At 44.9% G+C, this 20,946-nt stretch overlaps 1 protein-coding gene across 3 annotated transcripts in view; it reads right to left on the bottom strand.

Annotated features, from left to right (window-relative positions):
* Positions 1 to 20,946, bottom strand: part of MGMT (O-6-methylguanine-DNA methyltransferase) — a 229,958-nt gene that overhangs the window by 168,689 nt on the left and 40,323 nt on the right. For all 3 annotated transcript variants that reach the window (XM_081954291.1, XM_081954289.1, XM_081954290.1), the window contains exon 4: positions 15,632 to 15,771. In XM_081954291.1, coding sequence (XP_081810417.1) covers positions 15,632 to 15,771 — 140 coding nt within the window. The remainder of the gene's footprint in view (positions 1 to 15,631; positions 15,772 to 20,946) is intronic.

Here is a 20,946-nt window from a genome sequence, read left to right as displayed (position 1 = left end):
ATGGTGCAACAACCAGCTCCAGCTGTAGGGCAACAGCAAGCATTTCAAATGCATAGCCCTCAACAAGCTTTTTTTGCTCCTCCTCCAAGAAGAAGAAGAAGAATGGACTGTTGTTCCGAGACGTTCCAAGAGGGTCACAAAAGGTATCTCTCCACAACGATATTCGTGGCAACTGACAAAAATACCCTTGCCTTTGATTTGCAATGTTACACTTCCTCCAGAGACATTCACACAAATCAAGCAGCTTCCTGATTCAGAGCAAGAGAAATGATATGAAGCAATGCAGGATGAAATGGACAGTTTAAAGAAACTTAATGTATTTACACCTGCAAAATCTCCAGCAAACAAAAAAGTCATTGGCACTCGATGGGTCTACAGAATCAAGAAGAAACCGAATGGTGAGTCATTGTACAAAGCAAGACTTGTAGCTCAGGGTTTCACTCAACATTATCCTGAGGACTACACAAACACTTACTCACCAACAGTCAGAAATGAGAGTGTAAAAATTGCTTTAACCACTGCAACTATTCTTGGTTTAGAAGTTTTCCAGTTTGATGTGGACACGGCTTATCTACATGCTGACCTAGATGAAGAGATCTACGTGAGAGGACCTCCAGGATTCCGAAAGCAAGAAGGGGATACCTGGTTCCTGAACAAAAGTCTTTATGGTCTGAAACAGTCAGGTTTAATGTGGTACTTATGTCTTACAGACAAACTAAATTCAATGGGCTTTATTAAGTCCGAAACTGATGAATGTGTGTTCACAAAAAGATCTAACAATGCATATGAGATAATTCTTGTTTATGTTGATGATATTGTTTATATTGGTCCAAATAAGAAAATGAGTGAGATTTTTGCTAAAAGTTTGCAGAGATACTTCACATTGAAATCTTTAGGTCACATTAGCACTTACTTAGGTGTTCAGATTGACAAAACACAGAAGGGGTTTAGTCTTTCACAAGAGGAGAAAATTGACCACATTTTGCATCATTGCAACATGAAAGATGCTAACACAACAAAGACACCCATGCAAACATATTTTCACAACTTAACACATGAACCAAGTCCTGAGTTCGAGGATCAAACACTATATCGTTCAGTCATTGGGTCACTGTTATACATTAGTAGTTGGACCAGACCCGACATTGCACTTAGTGTTAATCTCTTATCACGACACGTAGGTAAGGCAACACAATTTCATTGAACATGCGTTAAGAAGTTATTGAAATACCTGAAACACACTAAACACATGAAGTTATTGCTAGAACCAACACATACTGATCATGCAGAATTATGTTGTTATGCAGATTCTGATTGGGCAAGTGATAAGAAATCACGCAAAAGTACTTCAGGTTACATGATATTTCTGAATGGTTGTCCTGTTTACTGGCAAGTGAGAAAACAGAGTTTTGTTTCTTGTTCATCTACTGAAGCTGAATATGCTTGTGTTTCAGATGCACGTAATTCTCTAACATGGTTTGATGCTTTGATCGCAGATATCTGGACACATCCGATTCGACCAATCACCGTGATGGAAGATAATGAATAGGTGGTTTATATTTCTGAGTCACATTTCACAGGTTCTAGGTCCAGACACATTTACATTTGTTATCAAAACACAAAACAATTAGTTAAACAAGGTTTTGTTAAATTGCAATATGTATCTACCCATGATCAAATTGCTGACATGCTCAACAAACCACTTCCAGCAGCTCAACACGAGTATCTGCGGAATAAGTGCCTTATTTGATGACATCAGCTCAACTAGCAAAAGAAGGGGTGCCACTGCATTAATTGGTTTGCTTAGCTGTGCTGAAAATTTATTGTGCATGCTACAGTTCTTATCTGCAAGTGATTTAGTACGCCTGCTCATTCACATTCTCTAACTTTCACTTCTGATCTTCCGTTCGCCTGCCGAAGGTGGCAGGCACATAGCTCTTGCCAAAATGTAGTTAATTGAGTTAGCACTTTTGTATTTTTATTTTCTTTTATATTAAAAATGTTTTTTTATTAGATCTTGTTTCGGGTTTATTTTCGCTTATTCAAAAGTATGCTACAAGGAAAGCCACGGTCCACGCTTCGTTAATTCAGGGTGGAACTCCCCCCTAATAGTGATATCTTTACAGATGATAGTAATATTCAATCAAGATAAAGCTATGATGAATTTAGAAAAATTCGGAAAAAACTAAAATTTTGTTTTAAGCTCTACTAGAGATCATGAATGGAGGAAGTACTCTATGAAGAAAAATATCATCAAAGATAATATTCTTCACAGGTCATTACAGAACCTGGCCATAAAACCCTGACACATTGTCATTAGCCACGTAAAGTCTCCGCATTGGCAAAACTAGTGAATTTTACTAGGCAACAGCAAAAGGTTCCTCCAAGTTCTTTCTAGGAACGGGAAGAAAAATCATCTACTGGCCTGACTGTTTTTTCATTAAACATAGAAAAGCATTGGAACTAAGGAACTTTATTGTACTGTAATATCCTAAAAAAACTCTGTAGTATACACAGATAGCAGAATAGAAAGATTTAATAACTTATTTACACCTTATGAGAATTTGACTGTAAAGCTTTTACAGCACTTAATTCTACTTTTCTTTCTTATTTTCTTTTCCAAAAGAGTCTATATTTCTTGAGAGTTATGACAGATTATTCTGGATTTAAATAAAATATATATAATTTATTTAATAAATAACATTGTATTTTCATCTATAGATATTTTAAAAATGCAAGCAATTTTGTAATGGATGCTTTAGTATTATCTGGGCATCTCTTTTTATTTTTGGAATTATAATGAGTTAAAAAATAAAGTCCTATCATTAAATTTGTTTTTTTTCTCCACCATTATAATTTAGCAAATGTATAAGTATAAACAATTCCATAGTTATAATCTGAAAAGCCATCAGGAGAAAAACTAGCCCAGTTTATTTTTAATAAAGGAGGATCATAGTATATAATAACTCTTCCTGCCATATCCATTGAATCTGCAGAAATAGAGATTGATGTTTAGATATTTCTGGCAGGGGAAGCAATATTTCTCTACAACACATGCTTTAGATATACAATTCCATTTTGAGATATGTAAGAAGGCCAGTGTCAACCTATCTACCACTCAAAAGCTGCATTTCGACCTAATCCAGTTAGTAAAAGAAAATCAGTCAAAAATTATGTAGCGCTGCTGTATATTTTTCACATTTCCTACTAATTAGCCTATTTGAGCTATGCTTTTTTATTTCATGTATACAGTATAATGAGACAAAAATAAGGCAGACCAAATGTCAAGGATTAATATTGTCTGCATAATCCATAGAACTTGGGAAAATGATGTACTGGAACAACTATGTTTGTGCTACAGAAACATCAATATAGATGTAGATATATCTTTCCAGTAAGATATAAAAAGGAAATCCAGGAATCTAGTAATTAAAAAGGCTTTTAGTTTTTCACCTTATAATTACAGCAAACATGAGAGGTGGCAATCCACCTTATGAAATGTCAAGGTGGGGTTAATCCACATCAGCTGTCGGCATCATTTTTAAGGCATCTGTGCAAGAGGAAAAACCAGCAATGTGGTCATATTTGGTGAATAAACTATAGTATTTTCCCAAAAATATTTTCCAACAGCATTCAATGGGATGAACTGATAAAATCATCACTGAAAGAAATCACTCTGTCAAAGATTTACAAAGTCCTATTTATCACAATATAAAGATGAGCAAAACAACCCCTCCCCCAAATGACAAGATGTTTATGTACAAATATTTTATGGAATCAGTTTGGGATAGTAATACTCATCATTTGGCATTATGTAATTTGGTGTGCTATTATCCTGCCAATGTTTCTGGGTGACATATATAATAACTTAAATTTTATCTAATTTGACGGCAAGATAATTACTAAGCTATTTGGCAGAAAGGCCTAGAGATGGGGGAAGGATAATGCTGGGAAAAGTATGAATCCAGATTTGTAAAGTCAACTTCACTCTTGTCTATTGTTTGTGATTTTATCCCATCTCATTTTTGTATTCATTGTGCAAAGATTTAATGTCTCTAGGTCACATTCAGTTAAGTCTTTATTTCTTTCATTTCTTCTTGCTTCTGTATATGAATATTTGCATCAAGTTGAAGTTCATAAATGAGCTTAGTTTTGGAAGGTTTTTAAGATTTCAATAGATTGTCTGCGTTAGTCTCCACATTACTAATTGTGAATTGCAGAAAGAAAATCCATTCTGTTTAGTGAATGAAAAATTCACAAAGTTCTCCAGTGACCTCAATGAGACAACTCATGCTAACTGTTCCCTCCTCTTTCATTTTGTGCATAAAGACATCTGCAAAGCAAAATCAATGTTTGCTCCACTTGTGGAAGGTTTAGCTGATGTTCATTCACGAGTGCTGAAGATTCCCTTGTGCCACAAACAAGGAGACTTGGAGTGAGAGCTTTCTAAATGCTTCATCTACTCTAAACAGCTAGGGAGGGTAAGATGACTTTCTGGAAGATGGCACAGGATAAGAAGATTTAAAAGTAATAACATGGATTCCATCAGGAGCAGGCATTGCAAGACTTATAATCCCTTGGTCATTAAAACGCATCACATACACAGTAGATCCTGCTCTGCTGCTCAATCGCTGAAATGAAAAGTGATTTATCAGGACAAAGGAGCACACCATCTTTAATGCCACCAAGATGTTACTGTTTTGAATATGGATATTAAAAAATATATGATGTGGAATAACACTTTTAAAAGCCTTCCTTAGTTTTAAGATTAATTTCAGTATTGTACAATGTAAACTGTGTAAAAGCCTAAAATATTTTCTGAAAAGTTTTCAGTGTAAGTACAGCTCCCAAATAAAACTAAATCTTTTTAAAAAATGGCAAACTAGCCTCAAACTTGTCCATTCGTAACATTTATATTGTATCAAAAGCTATTACAAGAAGAATATAAAATAAAATTGACTTTATAGGATTTATTTATTTATTTTATTTTCTTCGAATTTCTAGACCGCCCCCTCTCCCGAAAAGGACTCGGGGCGGTGTACAGTCCACACAACAAACAACAGGTATCAAATACAATATAAATACAGATATAAATACACATAAGGAGGAGGTTAAAAATTTAAAAGAACTGTACGGAAGAATATAAATATGGTTCTAAAAACCCTAAAATCAGTTAAGTTTAAAACCATACCCTATAAATAACCAGGTAAAAATATGTTTCCAGGAGGTAACAGTTGTCACAATTATAATTATGCCAGGCCAGCTAATCGAAACAGGTGTGTCTTCAATTTTTGTCGGAAGGAGCGGAAGTCTGTGGTGGTTCTGATATCGGGGGGGAGGTCATTCCAGAGGGTTGGGCCCATCACAGAGAAGGCCCTACTCCTTGGCGCCGCCCGCTGGCATTGCCTAGTAGACGGCACCTGGAGAAGCCCCTCCCTGTGAGAGTGGATTGGCCGCAGGGATGTATGTGGGAGGATGCGATCCCGCAAGTAACTAGGTCCTGTGCCATGGAGCGCTTTAAAGATGGTAATCAGGACCTTGAAACGCACCCGAAAAACCACAGGTAGCCAGTGCAGCTCGCGCAGGAGTGGTGTTACATGGGAGTATCTAGAGCTCCCCATGACAACCCGCGCGGCTCGTTCTGGACTAGCTGCAGTCTCCAGGCGCGTCCCAAGGGAAGCCCCATGTAGAGAGCATTACAGTAGTCTAGGCGAGACGTCACCAGCGCATGAGTGACTGTGCGTAGGGCATCCCGATCCAGAAGGGGGCGCAATTGGCGCACCAGGCGAACCTGGTGGAACGCCCCCCTTGCCACGGCTGCCACATGGTCATCCATTGACAGCCGGGCATCTAGGAGGACGCCCAAATTGTGCGCCCGTTCCACAGGGGGCAATTACTCGCCCCTTATGGCCAGCGATGGGGTCAGCTGGCTCAACCGAGGCTCCGGTAGCCACAGCCACTCAGTCTTGGAGGGGTTGAGTTTGAGTCTGTTGTCCCCCATCCAGACCCCGACGGCTTCCAAACACCAGGACATCACTTCAACAGCCTCGTTGGGGTGGCTCGGGGTTGAAATGTACAGCTGAGTGTCGTCAGCGTACAGATGGTATTCAACCCCAAAACCACGGATGATCTCGCCCAGCGGCTTCACATATGTATTGAACAGAAGGGGCGAGAGGACCGACCCCTGCGGCACTCCACAAGAGAGTGGCCTCAGGGTCAATCTCTGCCCCCCCGTCAACACATATTGCATCCAGCCGGAGAGGTAGGAGCCGAACCACCGCAACACGGTGCCTCCGACTCCCATCCCCTCCAGCCGGCGCAGTAGGATACCATGGTCGATGGTATCAAAAGCCGCTGAGAGGTCTAATAGGACCAGGATAGAGGAATAACCTCTATCTCTGGCCCTCCAGAGATCATCGACCAATGCGACCAAGGCTGTCTCTGTGCTGTGTCCGGGTCGGAAGCCGGACTGGCGTGGGTCTAGATAGTCGGATTCATCAAGGTGACGTGGAAATTGCTGCGCCACCACATTCTCAACAACCTTCGCCAGAAAGGGAAGGTTGGAGACTGGACGATAATTAGCTAGCTCCATTGGGTCAAGTGAAGACCTCTTGAGTAAGGGCCTCACCACCGCCTCTTTCAAGGCAGATGGTAAGGATTCCTCCCCCAACGAGGCATTCACCAGGCCCAGAAGCCAGCCTCGTGTCACCTCCCAGGATGCCAGTACCAACCAGGAGGGACACGGGTCCAATGAACATGTGGTGGGTCGCAGCCGTCCACGCAACCTGTCCAAATCCTCGGGGGCAACAGAGTTAAACTCCTCCCAGAGTGGATTCACAAGACTCGCTGTTGACGGCCCGTCCAGACCACTGGAGGGGGCCCATCCGCTTCGGATCTGAGCGACTTTGTTCTGTAGATATTCTCCAAACTCCTCTGCTCTTCCCTGTAAGGGTGCCCCCCGCGTCTCCTGAACCAGGAGGGAGCGGGTCACCCTAAACAGGGCGGCAGGGCGGTTATCCGCAGACGCAATAAGAGCGGCACAATGTCTACGTTTGGCCGCTCTCAATGCCACAAGGTAGGTCCGTAAATAGGCTCTTACCTGTGATCGGTCAGACTCGGAGCGTGAGGACCTCCACCTGCTCTCTAGACGTCTTCTATGGCGCTTCATCACCCTGAGCTCCTCGGTATACCAAGGTGCCCGGGTGAGTCGCTGCCGTAGGAGAGGTCGCAAAGGAGCAACCCGGTCCAAGGCCCCAGCCGTCGCCCTATTCCAGGCGGCCACTAGGTCCTCCGACCGAGCGCGGGTCAGGGCTACAGGTAATGGCCCAAGCTCCGTCTGGAACCTATCTGGTTCCACCAGGCGCTTGGGGCGGTACCAGCTTGGACGAACTGGCTCCGCCTCCTCGCGGTGGGGGGGTAGCGCCAGGGAAGTCTAGCCGGAGACATGAGTGATCTGACCATGACAGGGGGGTAATATCTAAATCCCCTATTCCCAGATCACTCGTCCACTGCTCAGATACAAAAACAAGGTCCAGTGTGTGACCACCTTCGTGTGTGGGGCCCTGAATTAGTTGGGTCAGGCCCATGGCTGTCATGGAAGCCATGAACTCCCGAGCTACCTCGGATGCTGCTCCCGTCGACGGCAGGTTGAAGTCCCCCATAACTAAAAGTTTGGGGATCTCCACCGCCGTCTCCGAGATCAGCTCGAGGAGCTCGGGCAGGGCTGCTGACGTATAGCGAGGAGCCAAGTATACAATCAGCAAACCCCACTGCCTCCCTGGGCCCCATTTCACACCAAGCGACTCACACCCGGATATCTGAGGAACAGTGAACTCCCTCGGCTCTAGACCATCCCGTATAACTACCGCCACCCCTCCACCCTTACCCAGGGCCCGAGGCTGATGGAATGCATGGAAACCTGGTGGGCACATTTCCACGAGGGGTAAACCACCCTCGCGACCCAACCAGGTCTCCGTTATTCCTGCAAGGTCCAGCTCCCCCTCAGAGATCAACTCATTAATGAGGGGGGACTTATTGGTCACGGACCTTGCACTGCAAAGCATCAGCCGCAGGCCCTGTCTCTGTAGGAAATGTATATTTCTTATTTTTATGTTATACATAAACGAGGAAAAAAATTTAAGTCTTAAACATTGTATTAATGTTGAGAATAAAGAGATTTCTGCTGTTTTTAGAATCAATTTTCATTTTATCATACCTTGTGAGGCAACATCAGCACACTTATCCCTGATCATATTAAAAATTCTTCCATCAGTGATCAGATGGTTTCTCATTTGAGAAAAATAAAAATGAAGTAAAAATTGTATTACTGTATTTTTCAGATTATAAGACGTACCAAGGTTTTGAAAAGGCATGTTTTTTAAAAAAGTGGGTAGGTAGATAGAGGGATAGAGAGGGAGCGAAAGAGAGAGAAATACAGTAGGTAGGTAGGTAGAGAAAGAGAGAGAGTAGTTAGGTAGGTAGGTAGATAAAGGGGGGGGAGAGAGAGAAATAGAGAGATAGAGAAATACAGTAGGTAGGTAGAAAGAGCGAGTGTGTGTAGATAGGTAGGTAGAGGGATAGAGTGAGAGAAATAGAAAGAGATAGAGAGAAATACAGTAGATAGGTAGGGAGAGAGAGAGAGTAGGTAGGTAGGTAGATAAAGGTATAGAAGAGAGAAATAGAGAGAGAAAAATAAAGTACGTAGGTAGGGAGAGAGAGAGTAGTTAGGTAGGTAGGTAGATAAAGGCATACAAGAGAGAGAGAAATAGAAATAGAAATAGAAATAGAGAGAGAGAGAGAGAGAGAGAGAGAGAGAGAGAGAGAGAGAAATAAAGTAGGTAGGGAGAGAGTAGTTAGGTAGGTAGGTAGATAAAGGGGGAGAGAGAGAGACAGAGAGAGACAGACAGAGAGAGACAGAGAGAGGGAGAGAGAGAAATACAGTAGGTAGGTAGGGAGAGAGAGACAGAGTGTAGGTAGGTAAGTAGGTAGAGGGATAGAGAGAGAGAAAAAGAGATAAAGAGAAATACAATAGATAGGTAGGTGTTTCTGCTGGCACAGCACTTGATCAATGTAATTCTCATCAATCAGTTAAGGAGCTTTCCAAATGGAAAAAAAAGTTTTTGCATTCTACAAACCTCCCCAAAACGGTCCATTTTTCGCAAAAACGGGCCCATTTTTTGTTAAAAAAAATGCATGCATAGCCCTATTAAGGCTTATAGAGTGCTGCTGGGGGCTGGGAGGGGCAAAAAACGCCCCATTTTTTGCTCATTTCTGCCCTCTCCAGCTCCCAGGAACTCTCTGAAAGCCTCCATAAGGGTATGCACGGCCATTTTGGTGAAGGGGGCAGGGCTTCGGGAGGCAAAAAATGCTGTATTTGGTGTATAAGACGCACACAGATTTTCACCCTCTTTTTTGTGTCTTATACTCGAAAAATATGGTAGTTAGTAGCTAATGTTTTTTTAAAAAATTAATCTCTTATTTTCAGGCCATCCAACTTACAACATGTAGATTTTTTAAAAAAAGAAAATATAAAAATGTTGCCTAAATTGACCATTGTCTTACCTGAAGGGTCCTTTTCAGGGCGCTGCAATGGAGAGTCCAAAGAAGGGGTTAAACACAGCCAATCTGCCCAGAACTGAATTGAAAACTTTAAGCCACGCCTCTGGTGCCGACTCTCCTCAGATTTATTCAATGAAGACGTGGAACAGTTGCGCGCTGAAACTTCAACTGGAAGTCTAATATGGAACAAGTCAAAAATAGTCCAACAACAATAACAGAAACAACAAACAACACTGTGACTTCACAAACACCAGCGGAGAATAGACCCCAGGGCGGGGTGGACTCTCCGTTGCAGCGCCCTGAAAAGGACCCTTCAGGTAAGACAATGGTCATTTTCCAGGGCGCTGCTCTGGAGAGTCCAAAGAAGGGACATGCCCAAGCTAACTGTCACTAGGGCGGGAAGGCTCAGCCATCAGGGTCGCTCCACTGGTATGGATGCCCTGAAGAACACGCCTCCCAAAGGCCCCTTCCACCGATGCAAAACTGTTCAGTTTGTAATTTCGGACAAATGGAGACAGAGAAGTCCAGGTGGCCGCCTTGCAGATCTCTTCAATCGGTGCCTGTGTAGACCAGGCAGCTGTGGTGGCGGCGCTTCTAGTCGAATGTGCTGTGATATTGCGAGGCACAGGAACGGACTGTAAAACGTGGGCAAGCGCAATGCAGGCTCGCAGCCATCCGCCGATGGTAGATGAAGAGACCTTCTTGCCTTGAGAAGCTGGTTGAAAGGAGACGAATAGAGATTCGGATTTCTGAAAACTGGCCGTGCGCTTGATGTATCTGCGAATAGTCCTGCGCACATCCAGCATGTGCCAGCGCTTTTCCCTTGGTTGCCGAGGATGCGGGCAAAAATCCGGAAGGACCACCTCCTGCGCCCGATGAAACCAGGAATTGACCTTCGGAATGAAGGAAGGGTCCAGCCTCAGGATTACTCTGTCGTTACGAATGAGACACAAGTCCTCTCTGACTGACAAGGCAGCCAGTTCCGATATGCGACGAGCAGACGTGATAGCGACCAGAAAAACCGTCTTGAATGTGAGGTGTCTGAGACTGGCCGTCTTAATGGGCTCAAACGTGGGCCCGATGAGGGACCGCAACACTACATTGAGATCCCAAGATGGGTATCTGTGGACCACTGGGGGTCTCAGGTTGGTCGCTCCCCTGAGGAAACTGCGGATGGTCGGATTCCGTAGCCCTCAACTGAGAGGATGGTTGACAGGGCTGCCGCCTGGCGCCTCAGGGTGTTAGGTGCCAGGCCCTTGTCCAAACCTTCCTGCAGGTAGTCCAGGATGACAGGAACCGAAGCAAGGGGCGCAGACGTACCATGAGCCGTGCACCAGCTGGCGAAGGATTTCCAAGTGGCATCGTAGATGCGCGTCGTGGGCTGCCATCGTGACGCTTGGATGGTGCCAATCACCTTGTCTGACAACTTGCCTCTGCTTAGGAGATCCCTCTCAAGTGCCAGACGGCCAGCTGCAGCCACTGGGGTTCTGGATGTTGAAGTGCCCCCTGGCTGAGAGAGATGTCCTGTGGAGGAATCCGCCACGGTGGTGTGATCGAAAGACTCACCAAGTCTGCAAACCAGGTTCTCCTGGGCCAGTACGGTGCTACCAGCAGTACCTCCACCTCCTCTGCTAGGATCTTCCTGATGACTCTGGGAAGAAGAGGTAGCGGGGGAAAAGCGTAAAGCAGACCTTTCGGCCACGGGCCGTGCAGCGCGTTGACTCCTTCCGCCCTCGGGTCGTGGAACCTTGTGAAGAACCGCGGAAGATGCGCGTTGGCCGCGTTGGCGAACAGGTCCACCAGCGGGAGGCCGAACCTCTGGGACAGTTGCTGGAACAGCAGCGGATGTAGACACCACTCCGAGTGGTCGACTGTGGATCTGCTCAGCCAGTCCGCCTGGGTGTTGCTCGTGCCCGAGATGTGCTCCGCCTGAAGAGAAAGGAGATACCTCTCCGCCCATCGACCCAAGAGCTCCGCCTCCTTCATCAGGGATCTGGAGCGCGTTCCCCCGTCGATTGATGTGCGCCTTGGTGGCGACATTGTCTGTCATGATGCGCACGTGGTGGTCCTGAACGGTGCTCTGGAAGCGCTTCAGCGCAAGCCTGACTGCCCTCAGCTCCAGCCAGTTGATGCTGTGAGCGGCTTCGGAAGGGGACCACCTGCCCTGTGCGAGCTGGTTGTGGCAGTGGCCCCCCCAACCGAACAGGCTGGCATCCGTTGTGATGGTGAGCCTGACTGGCTCCTTGAATGGCGACCCCTTTAACAGGGCCGGAGACAACCACCACTTTAGAGAGCGACGTACCTCTGCTGGAACTGGAATCAGTCTTGTTGAGCTGCTTTCGTTTGTTCTTTGATATGGAAGCAGGAGCCACTGTAGGGGACGGGAGTGAAGTCTCGCCCAAGGCACGATTGACAGGCACGAGATCATCTTGCCGAGGAGCTGTGAGAGCTGAACCACCTTGACTAGACGTGACTGCTGCACCTGAACGACCATCTCCCGAAGGCTGGCCACCCTTTCCGGGGACAGGGATACCGTGCACGAGGTGGTGTCGATGACGGCCCCTAGATGCTTCAGTCTGGTCGTGGGAACGAGATGACTTTTTTCCAGGTTGATGGTGAACCCGTGGTCCCGGAGCGCCTGCATGGTGTGTTCTAGGTCGCTGACAGCTTGTTGATGCGATGATGACAGAATGAGAACATCGTCTAGGTAACAGTGGAGTCTGACCGGACGTGACCGTAGAAAAGCCGCCACGGCTGCGAGAACCTTTGTGAATGTCCTGGGCGCCGATAACAGGCCGAATGGCATTGCCCGGTACTGGTAATGGAGGCCCGCGTAAGAGAACCTCAGAAACTTGCGGTGGGCTTTGCGGATAGGGATGTGGAGGTAGGCCTCTTTGAGGTCTATGGACGTTAGTATATCGCCTGGCCTGATGCACCCCAAGATGGACTGGAGGGACTGCATCTTGAACCTGCGATATGTCACGTGGTGATTGAACCTCTTTAGATCTAATATCCCCCTCCACCCTCCTGAGTTTTTGGGGACCAGAAACAGGATGGAGTAAAACCCTCTTCCTTCCTGGCCTGCTGGGACAGGTTCTATGGCCCTGATCTCCTTGAGGTGCCTTATCTCCTGTTCCATGAGGGATCTTTTGACTAACCCTGAGGGAACTGGACACCGGATGAAGTGGCGGGGAGGGGGGGACCAGAATTCTAAAGTGAGACCCATGCGGACCATTGAAGAACCCACTGGTCCGACGTGGTCTGCTCCCATTTGGCGTGGAACAACTGCAACCGCCCTCCTATGGGAGCTGACCTGTGATGGTCATTTATACCTCCTAAAGGGTTGGGAGCCGGAGCCCTCCCAAAATGGCCGCTTGGAGAAGGGCTGCTGGCGACCTCTGTCTCGAAAGGACTGACGGTCCTGAGACCGCTCACCCTGCTGGGGATACGCCCGATGATAGGGGGCGGAGCTGGTGGAGGGCTCATTGTTCCGAAAGGCCTGCCTCCTGTAAGAGCCAGGACCTTTACGATCAGGCTTTTTGGTGACTGATGGCATCACTTTCTTTTTGTCCTTGTTTTCCACAAGGACTGGATCAAGGACCTCACCAAACAGCTTGTCCCCTTTAAAGGGGGCAGTAACAAGCTTCCATTTGGAGCGCATATCCACATTCCAGTGCCTAAGCCACAGGAGGCGTCTGGAAGTAACATTAGACGCTAGGGCACGCGAGGCAAACTTAGCAGCATTCAGAGTGGCATCAGCAGTGTACTCTGTGGCTGCCATGATTTTATTGATATCCTGCCTGACTTTAACGTCCTTGGCAGGTATCTTCCTCAACAACTGCCTCAGCCACAGGAGAGCCGCCCTGGAGAAAAAGGAGGCTGAAGCGGAGGACTTAATGGCCCATGCAGCTGCCTGATGGGTCTTGTGACAAGCAGCTTCGGTTCTCTTGTCCTCAGCCTTGAGCCCCTCCAACAGGTCAGGAGGGAGCACAGAAGAGGAGGTAAGAGCCGCTACAGGGGGATCGATAGGAGGGAGCTTGAGCAGCTCCTCCAGGCTGGCATCCACCGTATATAGCTTCTTGTCATGGCTGCTGGGGGTAGCCATGGTAGCTGGCTGCGCCCACTGTCTTTGAACTAAATTGAGGAACATCTTGGGTACAGGAACTATTTCATGGACCGAAATGGGTTCCTCAAAGAGATCCCCAGATAGATCATCAGGGTCTACAACCACCTGAGCTGGGGGGGGTGGACCCCATGTGAGTTGAGATCTTAGCCTTATCTAAAATGGTTTTGAAATTATCCAAATTAAATAAGCCTGAAAAGGCCGGCTTTTTGCCGGGGCTTGCCTCATCCCCAGAGAATTCAGCTTCCTGCCTAGGAAGAAATTCCTCTTCTTCCTCCCAGTCTGACTCATCGGAGGCCACTGAAGAATGCAGGGACGGAGGTGGAAGGCTAGGAGTCATCTCTCTGGAATCCTCCTGGGGTTGCAAATGGTGGGTCTTGCGAGTGCGCTTGCCACCTTTTCGCATGCCTGCCTCAATGCCCTGGGAAATGGCCCTGTTAATTATTTCCTGCATTTCAGTGGATAGGTTAGGCCCTTGGTCCTCAATGGGGCGAACCCTTTGAGTGGGCCCGGGGATCGGCTGTTGAGGGGCTAAGGGCCCCATTGGAGCTGGTCCCTCATCCATATCAGAGGGACAGGCAAAGAGATCAGCCTGATCAGCCATGGAATGGCCTGGAGAAGTTGCCATGGCCAAAGAATCCCCTTCCTCTTCACTATCAGAAATGGGGCCTCCCTGGGCTGGAGGAATTTCCCTGGAGGGCTCCCCAGGAGACACCGAAAGGGAAGATTGGGCCTGCTGTTGGGCTTTGGAAACCTGTTTTTCTAAGGTCTTCTGTCGCCTTAATGCATCTTTGTCTAGGCCTGAGCCCTGCTTGGGGCCATGCCTGGAGTAAGGCTTACTCCCTCTAATGGCCTCCCTGGCAGCTTTCCCGGCCTGTCTTACAGGGGCTCTGGAAAAGACACCCTCAGAAGTCTCAGGGGCCTGATCTGCCATGGTAACAATCACTGGTTGGGGCAGTAGGGGGATGGGAAAACCACCACTCACCACTCCAGAAAGCCCACCGCAGCACGATGCTCCTGAGGAGACAGAGAAACTGCAAGGCCTGAAGTAGCTTGGAATTTCTTAGGCGCGAGCAGAATTCGCTCCCAGCGCCTGCAGGAGAGTAAAGGAGGCGACCCAGCAGGCCACGATCCCACGCCGCTATCACTTGCTTGGATTGGGGCCCAGGTCGCCGGTCACGCCGGGCAAGTCTGACTCCACACGGCTCCTGCAAAGAGCCAGGCACCAGGCAGCTGCGGCAAAAAACTTTAAAAAGTAAAGCCGGAAGATTGCGCAATCCAAAATGGTGGCCGGAACTCACCGGAGCTTTTGCGCGCCAAATTTAAAGAGGGAAGAAGCCATAATGGCTGCCCTGGAAGCCCACACAGCAATTTGACTTGCTAGAAGCACAAATTGCAACGGAGGGCTTCCAGTGGGAATCGGCCCCCAGTAGGGGTGCCCCAACAGCACTGGCGTCAGCACTCCGACCCATGCGCTTCCCCCAACAGCTGCCTGTGGCTTCTAGGAGCCAGAGCAAAGCCCCGGACTCCAGGAGAGCCGAAAGGGTGAGAAAAACCCAATTAAAAAGGGAAAAAAACAAACTTAAATTTAACCTCTAGCCTGCTCTAAAAATCCTTAAATATGCTGTTTTAAAAAATTATTCTTCCTCTGGAGAGTCCAAGGAATCAATCTTAGAACTGGAGAAATCTTAAAGCGCGTCTACTGGGCTAGCTGAATTGAAAAAATCTGAGGAGAGTCGGCACCAGAGGCGTGGCTTAAAGTTTTCAATTCAGTTCTGGGCAGATTGGCTGTGTTTAACCCCTTCTTTGGACTCTCCAGAGCAGCGCCCTGGAAAATGCAATGTTCTTGAAAGAAATGAAACCAACATTTCTCATTGAGTTGTAGCAAATATCTTTTTTTTGAACATGCATATTTATATGTAAAAAGTGATGAATTAGATTCAGGCTTACCCATTTTGTGGTTCAGCTTTTCCCTCAAGGCGTATCTCATGTACTCCTGTTTCACATCCAAATATCTCAATTTTTCCCAGAGGACTAAGCAGAACTACACGTCTCCTTTTACACCGAGTCATCTCATCTCTGAGAGGGACCTGGTATAATAATAATAATAATAATAATAATAATAATAATAATAATAATAATAATAATAATAATAATAATAATAATAATAATAATAATAATAATAATAATAATAATAATAATAATAATAATAATAATAATAATAATAATAAAAAATGCCATTAAGACCAAAATCGAAAAATCCTCTGATGATGCCAAATGTAGACTTTGCAAAGAGGCTGATGAAACTGTTGACCACATACTCAGCTGCTGCAAAAAAATCGCGCAGACTGACTATAAAATGCGGCACAATTCAGTGGCACAAATGATCACTGGAATTTGTGCAAAAATTATAACATTAAAACAGCAACAAACTGGTGGGAACATAAGCCTGAAAAAGTCATCGAGGGTCAGATGGTCAAGATCTTGTGGGATTTTCGCATACAAACGGATAAAATACTGGCGCATAATACACCAGACATCACACTGGTTGAGAAAAATAAGGTTACAATCATAGACATCGCAATACCAGGTGATAGCAGGGTCGCCGAGAAGGAATATGAAAAAATCGCAAAATACCAGGACTTAAAAATTGAAATTCAACGATTATGGCACAAACCAGCAGTGGTAATTCCAGTGGTAATCGGCACACTGGGTGCTATTCCCAAAGCACTGGAATTACATTTAAAACAGTTAAAAATTGACAAAATCACCATCAGTCAAATGCAAAAGGCCGCACTGCTTGGATCTGCACGTATATTACGAAAATACGTTACGACGTCCTAGGCCCCTGGGTGGGGCCCGACTAGTAATCAATGCCAAATCCGGCGAAACAACTGGCCGCTGTGATACAATTCTGTTGATGCAATAATAATAATAATAATAATAATAATAATAATAATAATAATAATAATAATAATAATAATAATAATAATAACAATAACAACAACAACAACAACAACAACAAATTGTGAAACCTTGGAATCAGCAAAAATATTTGTACATTTTTGAAAGCAAATATGCAAAAATGGAAAACAGTTCTAACAGCAAATGGGGAGAACATTGGTGAAGTCAACATGAGAAGAGGAATCTTCCAAGGGGACTCATTTTTGTCACTACTGTTCACCATTGCATTAATTCCACTGACAATAATTCTATGAAATCCAAAACTGGGATACCAAATCTGAAGCCGGCATGACAAGATAAACTATCTACTGTACATGGACAACTTAAAACTGTATGCAAAAAGCCCCACTGAACTTAAATTAATACTCAACACAGTTCAATTATTCAGCAGCAAAATCAGAATGAACTTTGGATTTGAAAAATGTGCTATATTATCCATGCAGCAAGGAAAAATGGAAAAAATAGAAGGAATAGAACTAGGAAATGGAAGCATCATGAAAGCATTAGAAAAGATGACGGTTACAAATACCCAGGCATATTGGAAGCAGATAACATTTTGAATGGAAAAGTCAGAGTCAACGCAAAAGGAATACATCAGGAGGGTCCGCAAAATATTAAAATAAAAACTGAATGCTTGAAACATAATAAAAGCCATTAATACATGGGCAGTTCCAGTGATACGCTGCTCAGCTGGAACCATCAACTGGACTTTGGCAACCTGCATCAACCATCAGAGCCAGTCAATGATATTTGTGATACCTGTTTAAATGTTCAGTTGATTGAGTTTCATGTTTAATGAATAAAAGTTTATAATAATAATAAAAAATTCAAGATTTTACACACTTTTAGCATTTTTTCTTCAAATAAAATAAAAGAATTAGGAAAGAACTTTTTTCAGGGAAAAATATTTATATATAAATATATGGTATTCTTCAGTGATAATGGTATACATAAATGCATGCATGCATGCATGCATGCATACATACATACATACATACATGCATATATGGTATTCATTAATAATAATGGACTCCAAGCAGGGAGTACTATTACACTTTACTGATGAGTAAATTAACAGGTGTTGGCTAGGGACTTCTGTCAAAAGGGATTCCTATCAAATTTTTCTCTTACTCAATATATTTAGCTAAACTGAGAAGGGATCAAGGAAGAGTCAAATCTTTGCACTGGGAGTCCTCTAAAAACCAAAAGTCCCCCAAAGAGACAGGAATCTACACTTGTGAACTGCAATGTTGTAGCATATTTTTCTTCCTGTCTGAAAATAGCAACAAATACAAGTTGGTAGTTCCTAACAAAAAAGTTTCAGCAAATAGTTACACTTCATCTGGCGAAAAAGAATGAAGAGTAATCAGTTCAAATAAAAAAGGCAAGATAACAAAAGCTGAAGTCAGAAGCGCAAGACCAGTAGGCGACACCAAAACCAGTTTTCAGGCTCTTGTAGATAGAGATGGGGTGGGAAAGATGTCTATTTTGGGGGGCAGGCGAGGAAATGGTTCCATTTTAGACAGATTTAGCAATTTCATGATAATTGTTTTTCACTTTATCCTTTTTAAAAAATAGAGAATCAGGAATTTCATGGCTCTCGCTAACTCGTTCCAATGGCAGGGAGAAAGGAGACGGAAGAGGAAACTACAGATGCTAAAGAAAAATGAAAGGGACTAATATCTTTTGCTCTTCCCCATAGTCCTCAAGTGGCCACACTGAATAATGTCGTCACATGAAGGACTTTGTTCCTATTGTTAACTGAGTAGACAGGAAGGAGCCAGAAGCAATTTTGCACCGCATATGCATCCTTTAGATCTGGCCTCTCCAAAGCATCCCTGTTTGATTGGGAAGTGTACTTGGTCTGCTTGTCTTTTTCTCAAGCTTAAGTCACAATGCCTTATCCTTTTTGGGGGGGGGGGTAGCATCAAGTATGTAGTCACTCAATAATAAGAAAATTGCCAAGTGTAAGATTGACGAGTGTATATTAATGTTACGATATGTCGTCCCCCCCCCAAAAAAAGTACAAAATCTTACTGGAATCTAATGGGAAACAAACCAAGCATTGAAGTATTGCCATCATTTGAGACACAATTTGTGGGGTTTGGGTATGTGCCTTTGAGACAGTATTGACTGTCTCAGCAGTTTGGCAACTGCTTTGACTAGCACCTTCCATTTTATTGCCATTGTCTCCTTCTTAGCACTGAGAGAGAATAACTGGCCCAGTCACCAGCTGGCTTTGCGTATAGGCTGGGACAGAACTCATAGTCTCCTGACTTCTAACCTGCTGTCTAAAACCTTTATACCAAACTGTCTCTCTAGTTTGTATTAATCTTTCAGTTGTCAGGTTGTGAAGGGAAAGTAACACAGCCAAACACAGATGCAGTTTGAAATGCACTTTATCTCCTCCGGCACAAATTGACCAACAAAGCACTAAAGCAATGAATAAATTGTCAGAGCTAACATCCGGTGCTCCCCACCACCCAGTGGTGGATTCCTCCCGGCACGGAACAGTACGCCAGAAGAGGTAGTAAAAATCTGGCATACCAGATAGGACCGGTAGTAATGGTGGCCTGGCCACACCCTGAACTTTGTCAGAAACTTCTTTTTTTAAAAAGTTTTTCCCTGCCAATTCAGGCAAGGGAAAAAAAGCTTTAAAAATAAAAGAGATAGAAAAAGGGGGTGAGAGAGGGAGGGAAGGAAGGAAAGGGAGAAAGAGAAAGAACTCACTTTGCAGCCGGGAGATTCAGCAAAGGAGAAAAACAAAAGCTGTCACTTTAAATTGGAACTGAGCATGCCTGGCTGTAGAATTCTGGGAGTTGAAGTCCACAAGTCTTAATGCTGCAAACTTTAAATTAAAACCTGCTTTAAATTGAAAAGCTGCTCAGAAGGCGGTTTGCAAAATGACATTCAGAGTTAGTTTCTGGGTCAGGTAAACAACAAACTGGATAAAAGGTAGGATACTTATATGGTTCTATGTTTTTGAAGTTTGGAGATTTGTGCAATATGGGCTTTATGTTTCTAAAAGGATTTGCATGATTCCCTGCTTGTGAATGGAGCCAAACTTTCTATAGGCTCACTATCTCATTATCTCAATCTGGCAGGAATGTGGAATGAGCCTTTCTGGGAGTAATATTTTATTTGGGGGAGGGGGGGAGGTTGGAAGGAAGGAAGGAAGGAAGAAAAAAAGAAAAAAAGAAAGAAAGAAAGAAAGAAAGAAAGAAAGAAAGAAAGAAAGAAAGAAAGAAAGAAAAACAGCACAGCAATTTAGGGCTAGAAGGCTACTCAGACGTCATCTAGTCCAACACCCTGCTGCAGCAGGAAACCTTACATTGTCTGGATAACTTTGGTGCCTCTAACAGAGAGGAAAATTGTGAGAAAGGAGAAGGAGTTTACTAGGACAAGGTTGCCATGCAGAGGAAGGCAGATAGTCCTTGACTTATGACTACAATTGAGCCCAAAGTTTTGCGTTAAGTAAGGTTCACCACATTTTATCCAATCCATGACATCTCCTGGTGAGTGACATCAAATTGGTCATGCCCAGTCACATGACCACCAAGCCACACCCACAAAATAGGCCACATCCACAGAATAGGTAGTAAAAAATTTAAAACCCATCCCTGCCACCACCTTTATACCATGTAGTTTGTGCTAGCCTCACCCCTCACACCCACACCAACCACCACATGCCACGGAAATGGCACAACATGGAGATTCAGTTCGTTCCCCAGTTGGAGGCTTTCCTAGGTAGGCTGTATGATTGATTCTCATCAGTCTCACATGCCTCCGGGAATGCCCATGCTGCTGCTACTGTTTATTTATTTATTTATTTATTTATTAATCCAATTTATAGGCCGCTCCCTCTCCACCAAGGGACTCGGGGCGGCGTACAATTCATTACATAACAAATAAATAACGAATAAGAGCTGGGGAGGGTGTTCCGGTGGTAGGAGAATGACAGCCACGGTGTTCGCCACTCTCCCAGCCAAATCTCAGCTATTTAGTGCAAGGTAAAAGCGTCCACAACTTCCGCCTCCTCCCCACCCGAATCTCAGCTATTGGGAGGAGGATGGCATTCATGGCTCCCTGCTGTTCCTCCAGCCACATCACAGCTGATTTGAGATGGGTCGGCATCTCGCCACTCCCCCTTGCCCGAATGGCAACTCTGGGCCAATAGGGCCCGAAGAATGCTTCCCCCACGGTTTCATGGGATGTCTGCGATGTTTTGTTACCAGACGAGATGCAGTGAACTGCACACCCGTCAGAAATTATTTGTTTAGGGATGCCATGGAGTCTATATA

This window comes from Natrix helvetica (assembly GCF_964273705.1).
Source record: "Natrix helvetica genome assembly, chromosome: 5".
NCBI classification, from domain to species: domain Eukaryota; kingdom Metazoa; phylum Chordata; class Lepidosauria; order Squamata; family Natricidae; genus Natrix; species Natrix helvetica.
Note: the sequence above shows the minus strand (reverse complement) of the source record. Positions and strands in the feature narration are given on the sequence as shown.